The 25,207-nt window shown below is 50.3% G+C and overlaps 11 protein-coding genes across 11 annotated transcripts; 8 read left to right on the top strand and 3 right to left on the bottom strand.

Moving 5' to 3' along the window:
• Nucleotides 1-1,208: 1,208 nt before the first annotated feature.
• M436DRAFT_61097 (SUN-domain-containing protein) lies at nt 1,209-2,519 on the top strand (the record flags this gene model as incomplete). The annotated part of the gene is made up of 1 exon (XM_013574799.1): nt 1,209-2,519. The coding sequence occupies one exon, from the start codon at nt 1,209-1,211 to the stop codon at nt 2,517-2,519; it is 1,311 nt and encodes a 436-aa protein (XP_013430253.1).
• A 793-nt stretch (nt 2,520-3,312) lies between these two features.
• Nucleotides 3,313-3,819, top strand: M436DRAFT_61096 (uncharacterized protein; the record flags this gene model as incomplete). The annotated part of the gene is made up of 1 exon (XM_013574798.1): nt 3,313-3,819. One exon carries the CDS (start codon nt 3,313-3,315, stop codon nt 3,817-3,819), a length of 507 nt encoding a protein of 168 aa, XP_013430252.1.
• An 808-nt stretch (nt 3,820-4,627) lies between these two features.
• M436DRAFT_61095 (uncharacterized protein) lies at nt 4,628-5,707 on the bottom strand (the record flags this gene model as incomplete). The annotated part of the gene is made up of 6 exons (XM_013574797.1): nt 4,628-4,657; nt 4,690-4,846; nt 5,037-5,158; nt 5,228-5,235; nt 5,341-5,478; nt 5,680-5,707. 6 exons carry the CDS (start codon nt 5,705-5,707, stop codon nt 4,628-4,630), a joined length of 483 nt encoding a protein of 160 aa, XP_013430251.1.
• Nucleotides 5,708-5,962: 255 nt separating this feature from the next.
• On the top strand, nt 5,963-7,181 carry M436DRAFT_61094 (putative glycosyl hydrolase; the record flags this gene model as incomplete). The annotated part of the gene is made up of 2 exons (XM_013574796.1): nt 5,963-6,431; nt 6,604-7,181. 2 exons carry the CDS (start codon nt 5,963-5,965, stop codon nt 7,179-7,181), a joined length of 1,047 nt encoding a protein of 348 aa, XP_013430250.1.
• Nucleotides 7,182-7,793: 612 nt separating this feature from the next.
• M436DRAFT_39519 (putative SNF2 family helicase) lies at nt 7,794-10,935 on the top strand (the record flags this gene model as incomplete). Its single annotated transcript, XM_013574562.1, has 6 exons — nt 7,794-8,283; nt 8,333-8,378; nt 8,437-9,220; nt 9,270-9,926; nt 9,983-10,438; nt 10,495-10,935. The coding sequence occupies 6 exons, from the start codon at nt 7,794-7,796 to the stop codon at nt 10,933-10,935; spliced, it is 2,874 nt and encodes a 957-aa protein (XP_013430016.1).
• An 812-nt stretch (nt 10,936-11,747) lies between these two features.
• On the top strand, nt 11,748-12,549 carry M436DRAFT_79054 (uncharacterized protein; the record flags this gene model as incomplete). The annotated part of the gene is made up of 2 exons (XM_013574990.1): nt 11,748-11,980; nt 12,036-12,549. 2 exons carry the CDS (start codon nt 11,748-11,750, stop codon nt 12,547-12,549), a joined length of 747 nt encoding a protein of 248 aa, XP_013430444.1.
• A 259-nt stretch (nt 12,550-12,808) lies between these two features.
• Nucleotides 12,809-13,051, top strand: M436DRAFT_40318 (uncharacterized protein; the record flags this gene model as incomplete). Its single annotated transcript, XM_013574705.1, has 1 exon — nt 12,809-13,051. The coding sequence occupies one exon, from the start codon at nt 12,809-12,811 to the stop codon at nt 13,049-13,051; it is 243 nt and encodes an 80-aa protein (XP_013430159.1).
• Nucleotides 13,052-13,980: 929 nt separating this feature from the next.
• Nucleotides 13,981-15,555, bottom strand: M436DRAFT_11643 (nucleotide-diphospho-sugar transferase; the record flags this gene model as incomplete). Its single annotated transcript, XM_013574467.1, has 3 exons — nt 13,981-14,694; nt 14,748-15,047; nt 15,109-15,555. Coding segments are annotated over 3 exons (1,461 nt in total), but the record flags the coding sequence as incomplete, so codon positions are not given.
• Nucleotides 15,556-18,000: 2,445 nt separating this feature from the next.
• Nucleotides 18,001-19,459, top strand: M436DRAFT_40634 (uncharacterized protein; the record flags this gene model as incomplete). The annotated part of the gene is made up of 3 exons (XM_013574758.1): nt 18,001-18,726; nt 18,779-19,092; nt 19,150-19,459. 3 exons carry the CDS (start codon nt 18,001-18,003, stop codon nt 19,457-19,459), a joined length of 1,350 nt encoding a protein of 449 aa, XP_013430212.1.
• A 2,552-nt stretch (nt 19,460-22,011) lies between these two features.
• M436DRAFT_79051 (uncharacterized protein) lies at nt 22,012-23,497 on the top strand (the record flags this gene model as incomplete). The annotated part of the gene is made up of 3 exons (XM_013574989.1): nt 22,012-22,094; nt 22,135-22,418; nt 23,040-23,497. 3 exons carry the CDS (start codon nt 22,012-22,014, stop codon nt 23,495-23,497), a joined length of 825 nt encoding a protein of 274 aa, XP_013430443.1.
• Nucleotides 23,498-24,063: 566 nt separating this feature from the next.
• On the bottom strand, nt 24,064-25,000 carry M436DRAFT_61089 (uncharacterized protein; the record flags this gene model as incomplete). Its single annotated transcript, XM_013574795.1, has 2 exons — nt 24,064-24,783; nt 24,866-25,000. 2 exons carry the CDS (start codon nt 24,998-25,000, stop codon nt 24,064-24,066), a joined length of 855 nt encoding a protein of 284 aa, XP_013430249.1.
• Between the last annotated feature and the right edge of the window lie 207 nt (nt 25,001-25,207).

The following is a 25,207-nucleotide window of genomic DNA, read 5'->3' as shown; positions in this document are numbered from 1 at the left end:
GATGCTCATATCTTGAATAACAGAGACAGTATGCAGCATGCAGAAAGTCGTTCAGACGAGTGCCCCTGCTTTGACTTCACGATGACGAATAACTTGAATGGTATCGATAATCGTATAGCAAGGCCCTAATCTTATCCGGGCGGTAAACCGGCAGGAGTAAGGAGATTGCAACGAGATTGCAACATACAAAAGAAGCACCTGCTACGAATCGACGGCAGAGACAGCGATCTCGAAGACGGCAAATCTGTTTTTGTTGTTCTCACCATAACATACCTTTGTCTTCAAGCTGCCAAGGGTCTTACATTCCTCGCAAGTCTCTCAACAAACACTGTAGACTTCTCAATCGCCAAGTACCGAGCATGGCAGTGCCCTTGGCCGCTTACATGGCTTCCCAACACGCGTGGGCGCTTCTTCAACAGTGTGCAAGACGGGCAGCTCGGCAGAAGAGCGACGGTCGAAGGCGATTCGCATGGTTCGCATGAGAGGTGCAGGAGCTCGGGGGTTTGTTCTGTGCTAGAAAGGACGAGATCTTGTGATTTGCGCAAGGGTCTGTGTGTTGACGGCCGATCATTGACTTTGGCACCATCAACGGTCGGGACCAACAAGCATGCATGGGGAAATTTGATGAGTTTATTTGTTCCTGTTAGCATTCCCTCTTCGACGTGCTGCTGGCACACCGGAGCTGGCAGAGGAGCTTGTTCACAATACAGGTAGTCGCTGGCATAACGTGCCTACGCGCACTGAGTTGTGAGTGCTTTGGAGAGTCAGTTGCTGGACAAAAAGGCATATGTAAACAAGACTCGGAGGGCAGTGATATTCTAGACTTTCGGCAGCAGTTTACAACACACGCCATGAGGGGATTAGCATGCGAAGGAGGCTCACTGGCGCGAGATGACCTTGGCAGGCACGCGAACTTGCCTCCTTTGCGACAAGCCTTGAGGGCGGAAACGGGCAGGATCATTTTACATAGTTCATTGAAGGTCGTCCCTTCCGCATCTCCCTTCCTTCCTCTTCGACCTTCACGCCGCCCATCTACATGTTGTAGCACCCGACACTCGTTCCCCCGGACCTATCGACGACCTAATTGAAGCCTCTGCTTCTATCCACTCTTTTGGATCTCTACGACAGTCACTCACTTGCAACGCATTCCATCCACGAAAAGTCAACCTCATCCAACAACACCGAATCGCATTCTTACCGGATCAACAATGAAATCCTCGCTTGTCATGCTCTCGGCCGCCTTTGGCCTGGCCGCCGCTGTGCCTCGTCACAACCACCACGCCCACCACCAACACCACAAGGAGATGAAGCGTGATGCTACCGCAACTGAGAACGTCGACGTCTTTGTTGCTGGACCCACGATCGTCATGTACTCGCTCAACGGCAACATCGTCTCCGAGGCCGAAGTCCTCGAGGGCATCAAGAACGGTACTCTGGTCTGGGCCAATGGTGCACCATCCCTCGCCGACCCCTCGTCCTCGGCTGTGCCCTCGACCTCTTCCCCCCCCGCCGCTGCCAGCACTACCTTCTTCACCTCGACCTCGTCCAGCTCTTCCAGCTCGACCAGCGTCTTCGTCAGCACTAGTGCTTCCTCATCCCAGCAGAGTGCTGCCTCTTCTACCGCTTCCTCTTCTTCTTCCTCGTCCTCGTCGGCTGGTCTCGACACTACATTCCCCGATGGAGAGATTGACTGCTCCGACTTCCCCTCTGAATACGGTGCCGTTGCTCTTAACTACCTCGGTCTTGGTGGCTGGACTGGTGTCCAGTCGCCCGGCTTCGGAAGCTCCCTCCTTGGTCTGACCAACATCAAGACCGTCACTCACTCCAACTGCGGAGGTAGCGGCTGCTGCTCCGAGGGTATGTACTGCTCATACGCCTGCCCTGCCGGCTACCAAAAGGCCCACTGGCCCTCCACCCAGGGCTTGACTGGTCAGTCCGTTGGTGGCCTTCTCTGCAAGAACGGCAAGCTTTACAAGACCAACGCCAAGCACGACACTCTTTGCATCACTGGTACCTCCGAGGTTACTGTCCTTGTTCGCAACGAAATGTCCTCGAGCGCTGCTGTCTGCCGTACTGACTACCCCGGTACCGAGAGCGAGACTGTGCCCGTTACTGCCAACCCCGGCAGCACTGCAAACCTGACCTGCCCTGATGCCACCTACTACGAGTGGACTGGTAAAACTACCTCTGCCCAGTATTATGTCAACCCTGCCGGTGTCTCAGCCGAAGATGGCTGCCAATGGGGATCCTCTGCTAACCCTTGGGGTAACTATGCTCCTCTGAACCTTGGTGTTGGTTACTCCAACGGTGCTGCATGGCTCGCAATCTTCCAGAACGCTCCCACCACCAACGAGAAGCTCGATTTCACCATCACCCTTGAGGGAGACAACATGGACGGCAAATGCAGATACAGTAACGGACAGTACTGCAGTGGCAGCAACTACGAGTCATGCAGCTCCACCTCTGGTTGCACCGTCTCCGTGAAATCTGGAACTGCTTACTTTGTCTTCTCCGACTAAGTGTTTGACCATACGTTCACGGCGGGAAACGAACTTCACGTTCTGCTCATTCGGCGCCTCTTACTCTCGACTGCTGAGCCGTGCTCATGCAAGCTGTATCTATTACATTTTGAACGCCGCCCAGATCTGTGGCCGCCATTCCTGGAAGCTCTTGATGAACTCAGCCCCAAGCGGACTCGCCAATTTGTGTTATCGTTTTTCTAATCTTGCGTGTTGCACCATACCTGTCAATTGTTGATATATGGTAGTTCTTTGTTCGGCCGACGAGATATGTTGGTTTCTATTCTGATCTTCAGCGATGTCAGGGCAGCGATCCCAGCCGTCTGATCCTGCCATCGCTGTCTTTTCTTCTCTTCTTACTCTCTCTTGTTGCTACCAACATTCTCCTGGGATGACTTATCTCATGGGCCTTTTCGTGTATATATTGTACTTTCTACCACTTTTTGTTAATGTTAAGCTTCTTTACCTTCATAACATGACCACGTTCACTTCGATATACAAGAAAGAGAAGACATACATCTTTATACTGTCACCGCCAGGATCACCACAAGCCGCCTCACTTCCGAGCAGCTCATCTCTCCCGTTCCACCTTTCCCGCACCAGCGCCGCTTCACCTCCAAAAAAAAACTCGCCTGAAGATCCCGACATCCTCGCCTGACAAGTTACAAGAAATTCCGGCTGTCGCTCTGCGCCTCCTGGAAGCAAGCTGCAGCAAAGCAGGCTTTGACGTTTTACAGGTCTGGAACTCCACAGTGTATTTGGACCTTACGAGGAAGGACATTTGCCTAAAGAGATGGATGACAACCATACCCGTGCACTCATGCAGCGAATACATGAGACACAACAGGATCTGGCTGGCAGGAAAGTCAGTGACACACACCACACAATCCTAGAAGGTATCCCTGAGTCGTTCTTCGACTATCCAAGCGCTGAGGTTGAAATGTCTCATCGCTTCTACTTCGCTGGTAGAGTCGACCGATGCCTTGACAGCGGTGTGGACTGGAATGAGACTTGGGACCAACAGCTTCATCCTACCTCTAAGGTTTTCGAGGCTTGTGAAAACACTTATCACTTGATGAGCAATCTGTCCGCGAACTGGTATGTGCCTGCTGGAGAAATTCGAGGCTTAGTTCCTGAGTTGCTCGTGCCTTCTCAAGAGCTCCTGACTCGGCTGCTTTGCGAGAATCTTGCCGCGCCTTCCTTTTTACTGATGATATCGGACGACATCCACCACTCTGACGTGGAACCAGAGCAAAATCTCGAGGAAATTCATCCTCCAAACAAACCTGCTGCATCCTAAGGGGTTATGGAGAGCCATAAAGATGTCATGAACATGTGGTGTGTCCAAGAAGAGCCATTGATAAGGGGGTGGCTCTAAGGGCTCTCAATGGACGTTTCTGGGATCAGAACATGTTTGTGCCTCTTTATGGGGATGGATATGTTTGTGGCATCGTTCCCATTGAGATGCACGGAGCCTACCACAAAATTTCAAACAACCTTTCATCTGATCACCAAAAGTGGTCGCGTCCTCTTTAAGGCAAAAAGTATGTTTCTGACAGACATGCTATGAGCAAAAGAAAAGTCTCGCCGTGCATTGGAGAACAAAAAAGGGTCTCGTCGCCGGGCAGCCATCCATCACCGTCTGCTAACCCAAACTTTCCAAAACCGGATCTAAACTCATCTATTTTTCTCCCTGAACAAACAATTCCCTGGACACCCACTCATGCCAGCTGCAAAAGAAGGTCTCGTCAGAAAGTCTTGCCGTCCAAATTCAAAATTCGAGGCTTCACCCCACCACCTCTCACCAAACCTTCCAAGAACTCACCCCAACAACACCCTTCTTCCTCCCCTATACCAAAAGTACTTCTGAACATGCAAAAGAAGGGTCTCGCCGGGAATCGAACCCGGGACCACTCGCAATATAGACTTAGAGTTTTCAAGAACGTCGTTAAACGATCTCCCTAAGCGAGTATCATACCGCTAGACCACGAGACCTGATCAGATAGCTGATTTTATTGAAGTATTTTTCGCCGTGGCAAAATATATTACTCGTTCCCGGGCGCCAACAGACGCAGATCGTTCTGCGAGTGACCAAGTCGCACAACATCTTAGTCTCCAGGGTAGTACCGTTGCCTTATCTTCAGCATTTGATCAGCAAGAACTCACGTACCTCCCAAGACTCAGTTCCTGGTATTCTCATCTTGTCTCGTGCAAGTCGTGCAGGTGGCTGCTCGTGCAGCATTGCCGCATCCACATGGTTATGCCACAATCCGCTGCAGCTATGCAGATCGTCCTCAAGTCCGGTCATTGTCGCACTGTGAACACGGCTAGATTTTCACAGCATATCGGCATAGTGCAAATCATCTCTGTTTACTGTCGTAGTACTCGATAGAACTCGAGGTGCGGTCGTCTAAAAAGTCTTGAAAGACTTGGCTGTTTCATATTGCCTTTCTCAATCCTCCTGAGCCAAGACTTGAGCGAGCCTGGACTATTTTTAACAAGACACTCAATCCACACTCTACTTGTTGTCTTGCAACACTGCGCATAGTGCTCCTCCACTCCACCAACATGGCCGAAGGCACATAGCCCGGTTCAAGGCAGATGTACGTCGGACACCGAATCGCCAAGTTCACGATGTGCTGCAGTGATGACAGACAGTAAGCTGCTGGACGGTGATGACCGTGGTCAGAACTTCGCATCTGACATACCGTCTTTCCTGCGTGTGTTTCAGATCACACGCTATGCAAAATCGCAATGTTTGCGACAACGGATCACCGTGCCGTAATTGCAGTAGGATGGCCTTGGACACATTGGGACATACTCGAGTGCACTGACTCCATGAGCTTCTCTGTCGCTTCGGATCTGGCTGTCTCTAGCAGCCGCTCCCAGCTTCTGGACGATCTACCGGCCCTTTCGGCACGTCGTAGCCTATCGAAGTACAACCATTTTGAACCCGGTGCTGGAGGCACAGCACATAGGTAGGTCAGGAGGAAGCAACAAGGCTATTCTATCACAAGGGTCCAAACACAGCCCAAAGAATCCGCCCAACTCTCAGATAACAACACAAGACTATCGAGTATGGCGAGCCCAAAAACCGGCTGGAACAGCCTAAGCTATGCCTTGTCCTTGGAATCTTCTTAGCCCGCTGTCACCGTCTCACCTGCGCGAACCATATCAGAATCAGGCATGCTGTAACAGCCAAGGCGAGTGATCTGTATGAAGCACCGCCTAATCCTGCTATAGCCTCTTTATTTTTGGGCAACCAATATAGCTTTGCTCGCCAAACCAACCATGAGGACTAACTATGTGGCTGGGCCGAAACTGCTCAGCCAGGGCACTCCTTCGAAACAGTTTATAAGATCTTTACAGGCGCAGACCCTTTGCTCGCAGACATTCATTCTTTGTTATCTTTTATTGCCCAAACACAATCACATACCTCAACAATGGCTCGATTGTCAAAATATCTTCTACCGCTCCTCGGGAGCTTCGTTCTCTCACAAGCCGCTCCAGCTTACGACTACCTCTCCCATGCCCGGTCTTCTTCTGATGCATTAATGCACTGGTACAACCAGGGCACTGGAGTCTTCAACGGTACAGGATGGTGGAACAGTGCAGAGTGTATCACTGCACTGGCCGACATGCAAGGCCTGGATTCGACATCCAACTTTTTGGACACCCTCCAGAACACCTTCGAGATCAACAAGAATGTTTGGACGACGAAAAGCGACTTTTACGATGACGAAGGATGGTGGGCTCTGGCCTGGATCAAGGCGTACGACTTGACAAAAGACCAGAAGTACCTCAACGTCGCAGAGCAGCTCTTCGACGACATGGCCAAAGGTTGGACCACCAACTGCAATGGTGGAATTTGGTGGGACAAGGACAAGACCTACGTGAATTCAATTGCAAATGGTGCGTATATTGAAGGTACAAATCAGTGAGGCAGTCTTGTATGTTTGGTCGACAGCGATGAGACGGCGTCCAGGACGCCATCCCGCTGATGTCGAGCTCAAATTGCGAACTACCTTGTTGCATAAGTACCATACCTGTTCTTCCACAGAACTCTGCTGACTGTGGTCATTAGAATTGTTTTTGAGCGTCGCTGCCCACCTTGCTAGCCGGACGTGGAATATCAAATACCTGAACTGGGCAGTCAAGGAATGGCAGTGGTTTGAGAAGTCAGGAATGATCACCAAGAACAACACTATCAACGACGGACTGGACGGCTCTTGCAAGAACAATGGCTTCACTGTTTGGTCCTACAATCAAGGCGTCATTCTTGGAGCACTGGTCGAACTATCAAAAGCCAGTTTCGACGATTCGTACCTTGTCACAGCCAGGGACATCGCTTGGGCTGCGATTGAGACTCTTACTGACAGCAACGGTGTCTTGCACGATAGCTGCGAAAAGGGTTGCGGAGGCGATGTGTCACAGTTCAAAGGCATATTCAACAGAAACCTGGCCCAGCTATACACGGCGACTTCAGATCCTGGCTTCAAGAACTTCTTGGAGACCAACGCCCAGAGCATTTGGAAGAATGATCGCGACTCGCAAAACCGTCTTGGACTCAAGTGGTCTGGGCCATACAGCAAGGCTGATGCATCGACTCATAGCTCTGCTCTGATGGCTTTAATTGCTGCAGCATCTGTGCAAGGCAGCTGAAGAACACCAATACCAACAAAAAGCAGGAGTTTGGCGGTTGGAGCAAGGGCAAACCACGAGCTCAGCCTTGGTTTGGAATGATGAACTTTCTCTTCTATCTTTTTCTTCTTTCTTTGTTATTTGAATGATACCATCCATCAAGGGCGTGGTTCGCACCTTGCACGTACAGTATGTACGCATATAGAGAGTAATCAGAATTTCTAATGCAAGTACAATGATCCATTGTGCCAAATTTTGTCACTATCACCCCCTCTCACGTCAACAATCAGACGGAGCTGAAGCCGTCGAAGTACACAGTCCTTTCTAGATTGTAGCAAAGACCACGGAGAGCCGACAATCATGCATCTTGATGTGTTTTCCTTATCTATCAAAGGAACTGTGCATTTATATAGCTATCTGCATGACATAAACCTGCATATAGGAAGGGCAATGGCCACTATGCCATCCTTCCTTATCTGGCTAGTGCAGGGTATGCTTGATCTACGTCTTGGCTTCGACTCGAGCGACTCGAGCACCACGAAAGATTCACGTTGTATTCAATTCCACTCTTCTCAGTCGGTGTAATCTGCGAACGATTGATCGTGCAACATGCCTCCCAGATCCATACCTTGGATGGCCCCTAATGGTGGCAAGCAAGGGAAGTCATCAGATTCCTCGAAACGTAAACGCGAAGAAGCCGTTGATCTTACGAGCGATAACTTGGAGACGCGTCAGACGCCAAAAACGTCGCGCACATCTTCAACGCGCACACCTTCTCACTCACAAAGCTCTGCTGCTGGAAACCGGAGTCTTGCTCGTACACCTTCGTGGACTCAACCAAGTCCCTCATCGCAAAGAAGTCGCACCGCTCAAGTCCCACCATGGACTCCACCTCAGCAGCACAGTCAGGCTGAACGCGACGCTTGGCTCCAGGAAGAAGACAACGATATCTTCGAGAATGTCGCATCTTCGCAATCCCCTCCTGTAGCCCACGACCAGTATCAGAAGTATGGCTCTCTCGACACCAAAATCGTTGGTGTTCGCTTTTACACAGGCTTTGCAACTGTCGGAGAGAGGATTACCATAAAGCGAGAACCGAGTAATCCCTATGACTCCAATGCTAGTAAGTTATAGAAGGTGCGATTTTGCAAATCACCCACTAAACTCAAAAGTTCGAATCGACAACATGATAAACGAGCAAATTGGTCACATCGGAAGGTACACAGACATGATATTTGTTGATCACAAGAACAGTACACTAACTAGGATACCACAGAAATGTGGCAGCCAAGCTCGCGAAATACATTGACAACGGCTGGCTTCTCATGGAAGGATCGCTCTCTGGAGACATCGGCCAATATGACTGTCCCGTTAATATCGACTTCTTTGGACCTCCTCTGAGCTCACCCTTGAGTGAGGAAGTTCGCGAACGCATGATGGTCGACAGGTTGCCAACTCAGGACATTAGTAGGTTTGAGCGCGACCAGAAGAAAATGCAGCAAACCGTGGAACGAAAGAGAGCTGCCAATTCTCAGTTCACTGCTTCACAGCCACCTGGTCTTGGTGGTAGCTCACAAGAGCAGACTATGGAAGACATCATCAGTGGCAGCGAACAATTCAATCCGAGAGACGTCAGCCGAGCTGCGGAACAGTTTGGTACTTCTGAGGACGATCTTGCAGCCATGGTCAAGGCCAAACAGCCCATGCGACTCAGTACAACCATGCTTCCGTACCAGCTTCAAGCACTTGCATGGATGCTTGATAAGGAAAATCCCAAAGTTCCTGCCAAGGGCTCCAAAGACTTCGTACAGCTTTGGCGCAGACACGAGCGTTATCCTAACGCATTCACCAACATTGCAACCAACTTCTCCATCAAGGACAAGGAGCCTGTTCTCGCAGGTGGTGGTATCCTTGCTGACGATATGGGTCTTGGAAAGACACTGGAAATGATATCACTGCTGGTGTCGGACCTCGAGGACTTTACGCCAAGTCAACAAGCCGAATCGAGTGCTACCCTGATCGTCGCACCTCTATCTGTAATGTCCAACTGGAGCGATCAGGTGGGTGATCCGCATAATTTACAGTTGTGTACATCACTAACATATCCAGATTGCACGACATGTACGTAAGGATCAACCTTTACGTGTATACACCTACCATGGAGCCGGAAAGAAGTCGATGGGTCCTCAGGACTTCTCGCAGTACGATGTCGTGATCACCACCTATCAGACACTTGCAAGCGGTTGGGCTTCAGGTGGAAAGCCACCCAAGTCAAAGGGACTGTACTCGGTCCATTGGCGACGTGTCATCCTTGACGAAGGTCACAACGTCCGGAATCCTACCAGCAAAGGTGCTAGCGCTGTTACTGCTGTGCTTGCACGCTCACGCTGGGTACTGACTGGCACGCCTATCATAAACTCGCTCAAGGATCTTTACTCTTTGCTCCGCTTTATCGGAATTACTGGAGGATTAGAGAAGTTGGAAGTTTTCAACAGCGTCCTCGTTCGTCCGGTCAAGAACAATGACTCTAGTGCGATAGCTCTTCTCCAGGCAATCATGTCTTCATTCACTTTGCGCCGTCGCAAGGAGATGAAGTTTGTTGATCTCAAGTTGCCAGAACTGTCTGAGTTTGTTCACCGTATCGAGTTCGCAGACAAGGAAAGGGAAAGATACTCGGCACTGTTAAAAGAAGCTCAAGGCACTCTGTCATCATACCGCAAGGTTGAAGGCCAGAAAGCTGCTGAAACGTATCGATATTTGCTGGAGGTGAGATTTTATGCTCTACACAACTGTCGACACTTTTTCTAACGCGTTTTTCTTAGATCCTTCTCCGCCTGCGCCAAGTCTGCAATCACTGGCAGATGTGCTCAGAGCGTGTGACTAACCTGATGGAGCAAATTGCAAAACAAAAGGTTGTCGAAATGACTCCAGAAAACCTCAAGGCTCTGCAGGATATGCTCTCGTTGAGCATCCAATCACAGGAAGAATGTGCTGTCTGCCTCGATGATTTGCACAATCCTGTCATCACACCTTGCGCACATGTCTTTGGCAGGGAGTGTATTGAGCGGGTCATTGAAACACAGAAGAAGTGCCCAATGTGCCGCGCGGAGCTCAAGGACAACTCAGTCCTCGTTCAGCCAGCCAACGACTTTGGTGATGAGGCCAGGGATGAGTCAATCGATTTCGTTGCTAGCAGCACCAAACTCGAAGCGCTCATCGACATTCTCAAGGCATCAAAGAAGGGTACAGGAAACAAGACTGTTGTCTTCTCTCAATGGGTACGTGATGGTGAAAACGTTAGCTAATATGCGATCGCTGACTCACATTACGATAGACCAAGTTCCTCGATATCGTACAAGCGAGACTTGATCGCGAAGGCTTCAAATACTGCAGACTCGATGGCACCATGTCTGTCAGACTCCGAGACCAAGCATTGCACGCCCTCGAGGAAGACCCAGACTGTACCATCATGCTAGCGAGCTTGGGCGTGTGCAGCGTTGGTCTGAATCTCGTCGCTGCCAATCAAGTCATCCTATCGGACAGTTGGTGGGCGCCTGCCATTGAAGATCAGGCTGTCGATCGTGTGCATCGTCTGGGACAGACAAAGAAGACTAGCGTCTTCCGTCTTGTCATGGAAGACAGCATCGAAGAGCGCACCCTCGAAATTCAAGCCGAGAAGCGCAAACTCATGATGATGGCTTTCCAAGAAAAGGACAGCAAGAGAAGCAAGACCAAGGCGTCGAGACTGGGAGATGTGGAAAAGTTGTTGAGATGAGAAAAGGTTTAATGGCTGAGGTGAGAAGAAATGGTGTCTCACGACTGGAATGAAGTTGCTTTCTTCGACGATTGTTACTCGAATGTATACATCCCCTGATGCTTCCTCTGCTCGCTCAATACACGTCGCTGCATTGTGCTCGCTTCCTGTATGTGCTGAACCGATAGCAGCTCCATATCACATCGAGCAATCTCCCAACATATGTTGGCTCCATTCGCTACCAGCTGTCATTCTTCTAGGTCTGCTCGGATCTGGAGATGCCTAGTCGTAGAGAAGGGGTAGCTGGAACATGCTACAACGGTCAATATGTCAGCCTTGTACAGACCCAAAGACCTATCGGCATTCCAGTCACCCAGGTCTGATTGGACCTCGAAATGCCAGGTCGTGGAGAAAGAGGAGCTAAAGCATACAACAATGATCAACAGGCCAGTCTTGTACAGGCTCGAAGACTTGTCGATATTTCGTTCGATGAGGTCGTGTGCACCCATGGAGTACCTGGTCATGAAGAAGAAACCACTGGAGGACACTACAATGGTCGACATCTCAATGTCATGTGGGCTCGAGGATGCATTGACATTTCATCCGGTCAGGTCTGCTCGGGTTCTGAGACTACTGCATGTGAAAGTAGCTCGAGCACACCGCAACACGGTGCCTGAAGTGAATGTTTGCCCCCTTGTCACCGACTTCAACTAGCGCTTTTTCATCCTCTCCTGTCTTTCATCCATCTGGACAACTCGCTTCCGTCCACTCGTCCTTCTTTTTCCTCCTCTACACTTTTCGGTCTACACTCTTCTGTCTACACTCTTCGCAAGATGGATCCATTCAATCCGCATGACATCGCGCGCGCTCGGCACGCGAAGACAGAGAACCAGCGCTCAAATCGTGAGACCGAATGGGCACATCAAGTCGACCCTCACTTGTCGAACGATCAGCTTCGTTCACTCTACGATATCGCCGAAGTACTCCTCGAGCGCGGGTTTGACGGTACCTACAATCAAACCATGAGATTGGCAAGAGCTATACGTACTGCTCTGAGTGCAAATCGGTGACTACATTCTGATGACGCTTTCTTTGCCTCATTACTGACTTTATCTCGGCAGTCAACTCACTCTCGGCGCACCTCAGCCATCAGCCATTGGACCTCGCATGCAGGCGCTGAGAGCCACTCCGAACGTCCAAACACCTGCCTTGCCTTCCGCAATGGTCCAAGCACTCACCAATGCGCGCGACCTTCCTGCTCCTTCCGCAGCCGGCGAAACTGCTCCCGCCGCCGGTGCCAATCCTTCGACAGCCGGTAACACTGCTCCCGCCCCCGATGAGATTGGATCTCAAGCCGGTCAATCTCCTCGCGAGTCTACTCATGCTGAGGATGAGACTCGTACTTCAGCCCAGCAAGCTCCATCTGCCGCCAATGACACTGCTTCATACGCCGCTCAGTCTCCTGCCGCCGATGACCATATCTCTGTCTTGGCTGGTACAAAGCGCAAAAGATCGATCATCACCTCAGATGAAGAATCAGATGAAAATGCACCGGTTACTCGGTTTGGGACTATCGCCTCGGATGTGAAAGAAGAGCAGAATGATCCTGCTGCTCAGTCTGAAACTATCGTCTAAAGTATAGCAAAACAATGACAGTCATAGCATTAGGCTTACATCCACAAATATAACTCTCTTGAGTTAAGTTAAAGCCCTTTACGTGACTTACCTTTCCTTACACTTTATGCTCCGCTTTTTGAGAAGGAAACAGTCTTAAGGGAAGATAGTAACGTGTGCATACCTTTTGTTGAACGATGCGAGAGTTACATTAGGCGATGGAAGGATTGTTGTAAGTTTGTATTGATGTCGTTTAGCTTGAGCGTAGCTGCTCCTATGGATGAAGGTATATATACGCAGATTGAGATCCTGCTTTCATCAGTCAGCAGCCAGTTCACACAGTGAACTTGATCATCAGACCTGCCGGGGTAGCTCAATCGGTAGAGCGTGTGGCTCTTATCTTCCCAGATATTCCCAACCTCAAGGTCGCGGGTTCGAGCCCCGCCTTCGGCTATTCCTACAAACAGTTGACTATTCTTTTGTCTTTTTTACTATGTCGACGTGGTGGGAGAGGGGGGTGTGAAGAACAATTTTTTTTCGGCGCGGTAAGCAGAGCTTGGCGGACAGGGTGGGCGTCAAACTTTGGTATCCCGCCAAAGTTTAGTCTGGACAACGGTTGTCAATTGTACGGATAAATTCCATTGTTACAATATCCAGATGGAGAACATCGTTCTCAACATGACAGACAAAAAACTGCAGTTGTTGAAAGCTCGATACGTTTTGACTACAGCTTCTCAGACAGCCGAACCCGCGGTTTGGTTGAGTCGCCGGTACAGGCCCCGCCTTCGGCAGAGACGTCTTCCAGGATCAAGATCATATGTGTTTCTAGCGCCAGTAGCCTCATCCAAGTCGCAGTGGTTTAGTGGTAAAATTCGTGCTTGCCATGCAATAGTATGTGCACGAGCCCCGTGTTCGATTCACGGCTGCGACAACCTTTTGATCCGTTGATGGTGATATCCTTTTGCACCATCACGATTGATGGCACTGGTTTTGTACTGCTCCTGAAGCTTTGAAAGGCAGTCCTTTGTTTGTCCGCTGTGCTTGTGTTGGCACGCGCTAACCTCTTGCTAGGCGAGCACACAAATTCAGACAGGCCATATTCGAACATGTTGACCAGATTGAGGATTGTGTCATGACAGTCATGCCTGCTTAGACTCCTTTTATTATCCTAGCACCATAGCGTTACGCATCCTCGCGTCACTGACTTCTCTATCTAAGTAAGTATGTCCAAATGGCATGAAATCACTGTCACAATCCCAGACCAACAACAACCCAGAAGGCCAACCCAATATTTCGTGGAACCTCTGGTAGGAATGCCCAAGCATCCCATTTCTCGAGTTTCTGCTCCGCCTTTGGTCGCCAGACCTCAAATATGTGGCCGTGGGACTCATCTTCCAGGTGTAGTTGGAGATGGTCTTCGTTCTCTTTTTCCTCTGGTCTTGGACGAGCGTAGTCCTGATACATCAGCTCCCGTCGCTCTGGCATGGTTGGAGGTGCAACAGCATATGCGATTGGTCTGAGCGAGGCAAAGTGGCTGCTCCATGCGGCGCCGGGAACCAGCACATGGGTCAGGAGGTACTGCAGAGATCCGTGGTCGCCTGCTTTCACGAGTCCCAACACGAAGACTGCTGCTGCGAATGCAGCCAAGGCAACATGATACCACAGGTCTTGATAAAGGAACATCACTCGCAGCCGTTGAACGAGTCCAGGACGGCGATCAGGGTGACGTTCCTGGGTCTTGGACTCTGCCAACGCAGTCGGTACAAATCCAATACGAGGTCCGGCCAGTGACTTTGGGAACAGATCTTTGGCGAGAGCAAAGAACAGGTGGGTATGCAGCCAGTGCATACCTTCGATTCTTCGACGTAGCGCCAGATAGCCGCACCCTGTACTCGCGAGTAAATCTTCGATGAAACTTGTGATCCTAAACAGAAAGTATACGAATATGATGTTCTGCAGGTCACTCGACTTTGCGGTAATGAGTGGTCGTCCCGAAGCAATGAGCACAAGAATAATGCAGGAACAGAGCGGCCTGTTCATCATGGACGCGACGGGCGAGGCGCAATGACATATCGCGGAGATCCTCTGTTTCCATGTCATGCCTTTCACCAGTGGTGAGAATATAGCGCAGTCGAGCCTGCGGGAGTTGCGCAGCCGTCCGACGAACTGGAAGTTGTCAGTATCCGTGACAAATCAGAATAGCGGTCGGAGTCGCCTACCCATTTCATTCGTTGCGTGACGTGAGCCTTGAAGGTGTCTGGTACGAGACCAAACTGTAGCTCCTCGCGGCAGTATACGACCTTCCATCCACGACCCTGAAGAGTGAAGCCAGTCAAGATATCTTCAGCCAGGGCATTCTCAGGAAATCCTCCAATGTCTCTGATCGCACTGCAACGGAACACGACACCGGGGCCGGTCACCCATGCACAATTCATGCTATCACGTTGGATTTCGTCGAACTTTCCATCCACGTTGAGACTTTGGTAAAGCGGATCATTGGTCGGTACGTTATAGAACCTCTGATAGAAGTAATGCGTTAGTCTGGATCATGAAACGTTAGAGCTTCTGGCTTGATCTGACCTGCGGGACAACAGCCACTCCAACTGAATCGTCGTTGATTAGCAGAGGAAGCGTGGCGCGAAGGAATTCTGGTTCGAACACCATATCGACGTCACAGAAGGTGCAGAATTCGGCTGCACCAAGACTGTGCAGATAGTTGAGCGCGGAATTCATGTTGCCTGCCTTCATACCGCCTTTGGTTGTTCTTGCATAGTACAAGAGTGTGACCGGAGTTCTGATTGCCAGAGCTGCTATTTGTGTTTCCAAGTCTGGATTGGCAGCATCATCAGTGATTAGCACCCTGTATCTGTCTGCAGGATAGTCGAGATCACATGCTGCTCGAACAGTGTCCATAACAACGTCAATTTCTTCGCCGCATGTTGTGATGATAACATCAGCATGTGGAACTGTTGGACCAACGAGTCGAAGTCTGGGTCGTAGGCGAGAATTAGTACAGAGGAATCGCCATCCATCATCGGCCACTCGTGCAACTGTCTGACTGTCAGTAGTGGCTACAGTAGAAAGGATTCTACGTCATACTTATCAGTGAAACTTGCGTGCCGAAGTAGCATGCAGCAACAATTTCTGGCCTGCCATCTCCATCCCAAAGAGATCGCCAAAGCAACAGTAGAAAACGAAGTGAGAAAGCCCATGACAAGATGGAGAGCGGTGTGCCAATCAGATGCGGTAGTTTCGCTTTACACCAGCTCCAGATGGAACTCTGGTCCTCATCATCTGAGAGCTCGACAACATCATAGACTTGGGTCAGATTCCCGGCGAGAGGTTGTGATTTGTTCTCGAGCCACATATTGAGATGTGCTTTTCTGATTCTGCCATTGAAGATTGATCAGGAACATTTCTTCTGCTAGACTTGAACTTATAAAGAGATAACATACTTACAACGATAGGTCGGTTGTGTTCACAGCAGGTTGGTATGAGTGGATCTGTGGTTACACACAAGTACAACTTGCAAAGCAGGAATTACGAGCTCAACGCTTGGAAGCCAACCACGCAAATGCAAGAGAGAAGCACCAATTCGGGCAAAGAAGGAAGGACAAGAGAGAATATACCATGATTTTCGAGTCTAATCAAACCGTGTTTGCCGGAATTGACAGGAGGTGCACTGGCAATAGGAGAGTTGAATAGCTTGGTCGAGACCATTAGGGTGGATCCGCTGAGTCTGGAGAGAAAGGAGCGGATGCTCGGGAAGGTTCTGCCGAAAGTCGCCAAGATTTGTTTCATCAGGGTCCAGTCAAATGCTCTTGCTGGTCTTTGGCATGATATGTCAGTGTCCCGACTGTGTTGCTCATCCGTTTTGCGGGAACGATCCTTGTTGGCCCAATGATCCAGCGATTCGTCGAGGCCAGTAGCAGGATGGCAACGAACCACGAGGGCGACGTAGTCTTCTGTAATTGCATCCGGGGCGGCGAACTTTGAATTGGTCTATTTTTACTCACAAAATTAGTGAGCACGGATTTTGTTCAGCCACGACTATGAGGGCAATCCATGTAGAGCCGTTCCCAGTCAGTCGACCTCATAGGGTTAATGTGATGTATTCTGTTGTGCTTCCGCACAAAGGAGCCTGTTCATCAATAGATTCTGACTCGGAACAGCTTTCAGCGTTCTGCCCACTAAAACACCAAGCTTCTGTACATGCACTTGGATGACCCTTACCTCTTCTCTTTCAGTTACGAGCAACGGCTTGATATGCAAAACAACTGTCTTGTTAGGCTTGAGTGTGAGACTACTCGCAGCTGGCTTGGTCCAAGAAACAACTAGGGCCACCCAGTATGTGATGTGCTCAAGACAGGCAGTACTGACTGCCCAAGCGAGGAGAACTTGTCGTCTACAAGGCTGTGGCCGGGTGCGAGCTTGACGGCATGAATAGGTGTACGCCTATTGTCTTCTAACATGTATGCTTTCCAAGTTCTTCTTTTCCAAGTCCGCTATATGCTTTTGCAAGGATTCCGAGGTGAAATTTGTTCTGTAGTGTTGGTGACAAAATAGCAGCATGTCGTGGTACGGAAATGTAGTGTTGCAGGTGCATGCATAGTGAGGCAACCGCGGGCATGGTTGAGCAGACCAGCAGTTGCCGGTCCAGGCGATTCATATGGAAAATGCTGCTAAAGAGGTTTGAGCTGTCCAGAAAGTAATCTGACACGACGAAGAAGATGCAGAGGCCGCGACATGTTTTGGTAAGCGATGACGAAGACGAAACGATGGCCAAGAGAAGCTTTCTCGGCGAGTCAGGGGGGCTTTGCTGAGGCGGAGAGAAAGACGTGCAGGGAGTCATTCTCGTGGTTTGCCGGTCAGCGTGTTCCGATGAACATCTGGACTCAGCATGGATGGATACTGCGAGAAGTTCTTGTGGTGTTCAGCATTGGAGAGGCCAGTGTTGAGTAACTCGGGTTCGTGGCCGAGCGGGTACAGCCGAAATGTCGCGTGTCAACTTTCGAGATCCCCAGGATCGATCGAGCGGAGAAAGATCTGCACTGTCACTCTTGCTCAGGGGACTTTTTGATGAGCTTTTCTTTTCTTGCATATTGCACAGCCTCAAACAAAATGTGACGGACCGCGCGCGCGCTGCCTTGATTGATTTGTCGTCTGTTTGCGCAGCTATTCGTATTACAATAGAGCCTTGACCCGGTGGCGCCGTGATTGCTGCATGCCGATACATGATGAAACACGACGGTATTCTTTGTTGTCGAAACTGCACTTGAATCTTTCAACTGCGTTCACTCACTCACTCACTTGCTTTCGACTACATTCCTTTGTCGTATGTCTCTTTGTTCACTTGCTTGAGTTTTTCTTCCATCATTCACGAACTCATCCGTTCAAGTCAATCTAGCGCAATCAACTCAACAACTAAGCGCCATGGCTTCGTCCGATTTTGCAGGAAGCACCACGGCCACCATGTCTACAGGCACTCCATCTGTCAATGTCTCTCGTGAGGCAACATGGAAGGCCCAGGGTTTCCATGCTTCGTCCCGTAGACCGCAACCCCACCACCTCGAAATGGAGGACTACTTCGCCGGTCCCAGAGATATGGCACGACACTCGAAGCTACCCTTCTTCATGCGCCTGCACGGCAGTGTTCTGCCAAAGATGATCCTTCCGCTTCTCTTCATCGGCGGCTGGGCAACTGCAATCACGCTCATCTCGAAATTTGTTACCAACCTGGGCATCAACTCACTCTTGCTGACAGTGCTGGGTTTCGTGGTCGGTCTGGCTTTGTCGTTCCGCTCATCGACAGCATATGAGCGCTACAATGACGGACGCAAGTACTGGTCGCAGCTGATGCTGACTTCTCGCAACATGGCACGCCTGATCTGGGTACACGTCGAAGAGCGACACAGCGAGTCCGAGGAGCTGGGAAAGCGGGACTTGCTGGACAAGCTCAGTGCTCTCAATCTCGTCAATGCCTTCGCCGTTGCCCTGAAGCATCGCCTGCGTTTCGAGCCAGCCCTCGAGTACCCGGATCTAGAGCCATTGGTTGCCCATCTTAACCTTATGGCTGGTACTGCTGATCAAGTCGCCCTACGCAAGGGCAAGACTACCCCATGGAAGCACGTCGGCGAGTACCTGGGCGTCTCGTTTGCTGAATCCAACCCCCGCAAATTGATCAAGCGCGCCAATGATGTAAGCTGAGTCGAACGGAAGCCATCAAGATCATGCTGACCATTGTACACAGAACCTTGGCAATCCACCACTCGAGATCCTGACCTATCTGTCTTCTTACATGGAACATGTCATGCAGGAGAAGCTCATGCCAGGCCCGATCCATCAAACTTGGAGTATGAACAACATAGGCTCTCTGGCAGATGTCCTCACCGGTACCGAGCGTGTGCTGAACACTCCTCTACCCATCGCCTATACCATCTCTATTTCGCAAATCACCTGGGCATATGTTCTTGTCTTGCCCTTCCAGCTGTACAAGTATCTCGACTGGGTTACCATCCCTGGCACCATACTGGCTGCTTACATCATTCTCGGTCTCAGTAAGATGTATGTTCTCCTTCCCTACTTCCCCCTTACCACTTGATCAGACTAACCCTTTTTTAGTGGTACCGAGATTGAGAACCCATTCGGCAACGATGTCAACGACCTGCCCCTAGACGACTACTGCCGCGAATTGGCTGCCGATATTGATGTCATGACCAGCATTCCTCCTCCTCGCGTCGAGGATTGGGCACGTGCTCCAAACAACCGTGTACTGCACCCTCTTAGTGCCACTGGTTACGAAGGTTGGGAGCAAAGAAGTCTTGAGGATATCCGTGAGGCCCTTAGAGCAAAGGCCACCACTTCTGTCAAATCCATCCACGCTGAGAGACCTGATACTCCTTTTGCCGAGCCTAAGGTTGCCACCGTCTGAGACGACCTGCGTAGGAATCAGTACATAATCCTAGCTATGATCAAAAAGTTCTCTTGTCTTTGTGCACTGCTCATCTTTCACCTTGAATGATTGCCTGTTGCCCATGTGAATTGTTCGGCTTGATTATTGTCCGCGACTTCCGCGTGCCTCTGATGTCAGTACGTACCATCACAGGACACCTGTGGTTGAGGTATTTCACGCGACCGTCCAGACTCTAGTGGGTTCGTTTTCCCAGCCTCTGTCATTAATACCCTCCAGTCTAACCCATTTTAGTACGATAGTTGCTGCGGGTAGTCCCATCAACCTCGAAGGCTGCCATCCAGGGTTTGGGAAAGTGCGGGCGCCACATGTTGGGTCGGCCTCGGCGTCGGAAGCTGAGCCCCACTTGTGGTCCGTGCTCCAACGCTTCAGCGACCGCGGTTCGAGTCTGTCTGAAGCCTCACCAAAAATTTCTCCTACAACCTTCCTACCTCTTCCAAAAGGTTGTACCACCTTCCCAAGGGCTCAAAAAGGTGGGCCCCCGCCGGGATTCGAACCCGGGGCCACTCACATTCAGTATCAAGCCTTTGAGGTTGATGGGATTACCCGAAGCAAGTATCGTACTAAAATGGGTTAGACTGGAGGGTATTAATGACAGAGGCTGGGAAAACGAACCCACTAGACCACAGGGGCTGCTGTGGCTTCTTTGGCCACCTTATGAGAACGTGAATCTTATTGTTAGTCGCTAGGGCTCGGAATACCCGACTAATAGACGATCCCTATTTTTTCCATCCCAGAGCGAACAAGAGAAAAGCGTGTGTCGTCAGCGAAACAGGCTGCATGAGATGTGCTATAGGTAGTATTTCTGTGCCTGCAGGAAGCAAACTTAGTAATTACAGCAAAAAAAAAATCGTTGAGAAAATTCTGACAGTCGCGAGGCTTCACAGGGTCAACACTTTTGTCTCACGCGTAGCGGCCGCTTACGACTAATCTACTCAAAATGACATCCGCGCCTGGCCTCTATACGACTTCCTAAGACCAAGCTATAAGGAGACGGGAAGTGTAGCAAATCTCAGCTTCCAAGGACGCTACCTCTGAGCATCAAGTGCTGGCGTCATGATTCTGGTCCTTGTCTCCATCTCATGGATCTTTCGGACTCATGACATCGGACCCTGGCCTCAAAACAAGGGCTGAGAAAGCTGTACAAGTCTCCACCGTATCATATTGTGATTCGGCTCTGACGCATCCCTCATGGATGCCGGACGCTTGACATGCCTCGTCTCCAGGGTTGAACAAGCAGTGTGTGTCTCTACGTACTATGTCGTGCCCCAACACCTTGACACCCAGCGCGACCATCTCCCGATCGAAAGATAGGCCTCGTCTTCAGGGTTGAGCAAGCAGTGTATGTATTTACGTAGTATGTCGTGCTTCAACACCTTGACGCTCAACGCGACCTCCTCTTCCGAATGTCTCACTTTCCATGTTCATGTCTTATTATCAGTTGTTGTGATAGGCCAATGCGATTTCATTCTTTTCCCGCTTCATGCTATCGTACTCGACGCTTGGTAATCTTGTCAATTACTCTCGTAACTATTGACTATTGATGGACTTGAGACTGCTTCTCTATTCGTTAACCGTCCATTCGTACCAAGACAGTCTGGCCCGTTAGTTAAGAAGAACTTTCTCGGATGTCTTTCTTAATTGCATCGGAAAAGATTGAGGGACTCGAGATTGCTTCTCTGTCCGTCGACCGTCCATTCGTCCAAAGGCAGTCTGGCCTGTTAGTCGAGAAGAACTTTCTCGGATGTCTTCCTTAACTGCACTAATGTTGATCGGCCAACTGAAGAGGTCTCCGCAGCTCGTCTACGAATCCAGGAAGCTTGTCCAAGGTAGACTAGATCTATCGATTAGTTGGAAAGGATTTTCTCGGATGTCATCCTTAACTACATCAATGTTGACTGGCCAACTGGCAGAGTCTCTTCGGCTCATCTACGAATACATGAAGCTTGTCCGAAGCACACTGGTCTCAGCTGTTGGTCGAAAAGAACTTTCTTGGATGTCGTTGTTAACTGCATCAACGTCGATCGGCCAGGTGGTGGAATCTCTTCAGCGCGTCTGGTACACATGTAGCTTTGCGGAAGGAGTTCGAAATATTCGCTTGGTCGAAAGAACTCTCTTAGATGTCGTTATCAACTGCATCAGCGTCGATCGGTCAGGTGGTTGATTCTCTCCAGCTCACTCCGTCGACATAGTGGCTCATCCGTTGCTCGAAAAGCCAATGCTCGGATGTCATTCTTAACTGCACCAGTGTTGATGGCTAAGTGAATAAATCTGTTCGGCTCATCCACGAGGCACTTACATCGCACTTCGTTCCTTTCGCGTTGTGTTTTCGGTTCTCTTGCTTCGCAGTTCTCACTTGCGCTTCTACTTTCACTTCACAGTCCCACTCATACATTGCTCTTGAACTCTACATTGCATTGCTCCTACCTCTCTCATTCCACACCTCACGCCTCACATCTCGCAGCCTACGCCGCTCTTACAACCTCACATCGTTCTTCCATCACCGCGTCAGCATGGACAAGAAAAGAAAGAAGGCGCAGTCCCTCAAGGACTCCCGCGCTGCTAAGCTGAGAGTATCATTTGCTTCGCAAGTTCAGTGCGCACCCATCAACATTCACGTGGCTTATACCAGATAGCACCGCCGAGTCTCGTAACCCACTGTCACCGAGAGAATCGTCGATTGCCCTCAGAGCTGCCATTCAGTCTTCGCTCACAGCCCAGGCACCAGTTTCCGCTGCTCCTGACGCCGACTTCTCTCGAATGCCAGCGCATCCGTCTCCTGACACAGCCGGTCCTCCTCCCGGTGTAGCCAACCTTTCTTCCGATGCAGTCGATCCTCCTGCTGGTACAGCCGCGCCTTCTCCTCATGCAGCGCAATTGCCTCGTACACCAGCCTGCCCTCCTCTTGATCACCACCACGGTCTGTTCTGTCTCTCATCGAGGCCCGCCATGGCGTGACATCACTATAAAAATGCAAGGTTCTTTCTGAAAATGTCATGATGTCCAGTGAGAGCCTGAATCTCCGTTCATTTCAATGGACAACATCTGTCGTGGTGCTGCTATAGAAATGCAGAGTTCTGTACAATTACCCACTGGCATCCAATGAGAGCCCCAGATAGGGAAGGATAGGCCTCTCTCCATGTGCAAACGCATGCTACGTAAGTAGCTATAAAAATGCACAGTTCTTATGAGAAGTAAGGAGAGTCCAATGAGAGCAGTGCTATCATCAAGGAAAAAGCATGTCCTCTTAGGTCACATACAATATCATCTTCCCCGACGAAAAGGTTGTCGGTTTCGCTCAGAATCTGTTCTCGAAAGGCCTGATTGATCAAGACACAGAACTTTGACAATGTTCGCGACTTTGACGTAAAGAGCCAGATGGTGCCATCCTTCTATGAGAATGTCAACCCTGAAACTCATCTCACTTGCGTTGGTCGGATTTACAAGGCTCAGCGAACAGACGGCGATGCAATGAGTGACTTTCGCCGCGATTATATATCGGCGGAGAGATTCTCCTTCGCCATATTGAACGAGATAATAGACGCAATCAACAACGATCGCAAACCGATTGTGGTCATCGTGGGCCTTGACGGTTGGACCCGCAACACAGAGAGACTCTACCACCTTCTCAAGACATACCACGAAAGATACGGTCTCCTCAGTCTCATCATCTCCGAGCTCCAAACGAATCAAAGCTACGATGCCGGAAAGGACATTTGCACAGAGGATGGCGGAATGCCATCAAGCCCTCGCGTATATGCAAAGTCCAGCAGTCTGAGATACGTGGGCCACGATGGAGGTATTCGCAATGATGTGATTATGGGACGCTTGCTCGAATACATGGCCGACAAGCGTGTCGAGGTCACTCAGTCATCGGAGTACAGAAGGTCACATGGAGCCAAAACAACCCGTGGGAACAGAGGGAGTGGGCGCACAAGAGGGGAAGAGGACGAGCAGGAAGGAGAAGAAGATCATGACGACGAACAAGAAGTGGACTAATAACGACACCGAGACATAGCAGTAACCAAGAGAAACCCACAGTGTGTATCTCTATTGCGCTGTCAATGCCTTAAAGACGATTGTATGTAGACGATCACGAGTCGTCAGGATTGTTCGCTTCGAAATCATGATCTGTTGACTCGTGGTCTGGACACAGGTGTTTGTATCGAGATAACGATTATGACGTTAAAGTGCATCGCAAAAGACAGTTTTGGGTAAGAAAGACGGACCACCTTTCCCATGGAACTTGACTTCAAAGACGAGCGATATACTGTTGCACACTAACGACAGCCGAATCGAATACACCGAGACGAACGCCAAATATACTTGAGCTCTTCGTATGGATGTGCACATTGCAGATGCGGTGTGTGAGAGATTGCTTTGTGTGTGGTAGGAACAATGGTCAACATGTGGCTCCGCAAGTCAGATTTATTCCTCCCTACCTCCACCCTGACTTTCCTGATACTGAGGCTGATTGGCACTTGATATGGATGACCTGCCTTACTACGGTCAACAAGCGGTCTTGGACTGTGTGAGAATCTTCCAGGTGATGGTGACATACCCTTTCAGTTTAGATTCTTCACGATGGCAGACGTCGTCATGTCGGTACCTTCACTACTCTTGGTCAGGGGACAGGCCACAAACTGCTTCCCACCGCTGTGACCAATGCACCCGCAGCAGTCGTACGAAACACCCAACTCCACCCCCATTTCTACCGAGCATGAGTTAGGGTCGCGGCTGGAGTTTGAGACAAGAATGAACTGGGGGCGCTGCACCAATTCCACGCTGGGTTTGAGAGCCAGGCCACAGTCTTCGCAGGTTTGGAACGGGCGGTGGTAACCAGGAACTTGGATACGTCCATTAATGTTCACGTTGACCAGACAGGTTCCCACTTCGAGTTCGTGGAGTTTGCCACACATGCAATGTGCCGTATGCACGAAGTAGGCAACGAAAAGCTGCTCGACAGGCGAGGTTTGATACATGGTCACCAGATTTGCTCTTCTTTGAGGGTCATGTAAGTCAGGCTCGTCGTTGGGATGACGGCGCATCGACTCTAGCAAGGCCTGAATGAGTGCAATCGCAAAGGTGTTTGTAGGGTATGCTTTGTCCTTAGGGATGTCTTCGAACAGCCACGATGCCTTCTCGACGAACTCCTCGGCGATCACGGCAGGTCCGGTGCGGCCCAGGCGGGAGTTCACAAGACGAGACATGACGGATGGCAGTCCAACCAACAGACTTGCGTTGAACTTAAGACCAGCACTCATGAGGACGAACGCCTGCTCTCTCTGAAGATATCGTTTGTAGCGTTCGCTACAGAGCAGTGGAGCCAATGGCTGCGATAGCAGGTGAAGCACCGCAGACACAAACTGCGGGGCCAGATGGTTCGGCGACAGGGCTCTTGGCGGCAGAGATGGCAGATTTGTTGGCGGAAGAGGCGGCGGTGTTTGTGGCGGGTGTGGCAGAGCTGGAGCCGCCAGCATGCTTGGAGTTGTGGACAGACATGATTGCTCCGAGAAGTGCATATTCGTGCAGAGGCATGGCGCGCTTTTTCTGGTTATTCCTTCTGATTGTGACCTGACTGGTACTGCTGCACCCAGTCAAGTTCTTTTCCCGCCCAAGATATAGAGCGTCATGCTCGCTACCGGAAGGCACGGTGATTTGTAGACCAGAGATGTACTCAAAGAGAGCCTGAAGAACAGCGCATCTCGA

This window comes from Aureobasidium namibiae (assembly GCF_000721765.1).
Source record: "Aureobasidium namibiae CBS 147.97 unplaced genomic scaffold scaffold_3, whole genome shotgun sequence".
Classification (NCBI taxonomy): domain Eukaryota; kingdom Fungi; phylum Ascomycota; class Dothideomycetes; order Dothideales; family Saccotheciaceae; genus Aureobasidium; species Aureobasidium namibiae.
The sequence above is the reverse complement of the archived record's forward strand: the minus strand, read 5'-3'. Positions and strand labels throughout refer to the sequence as shown.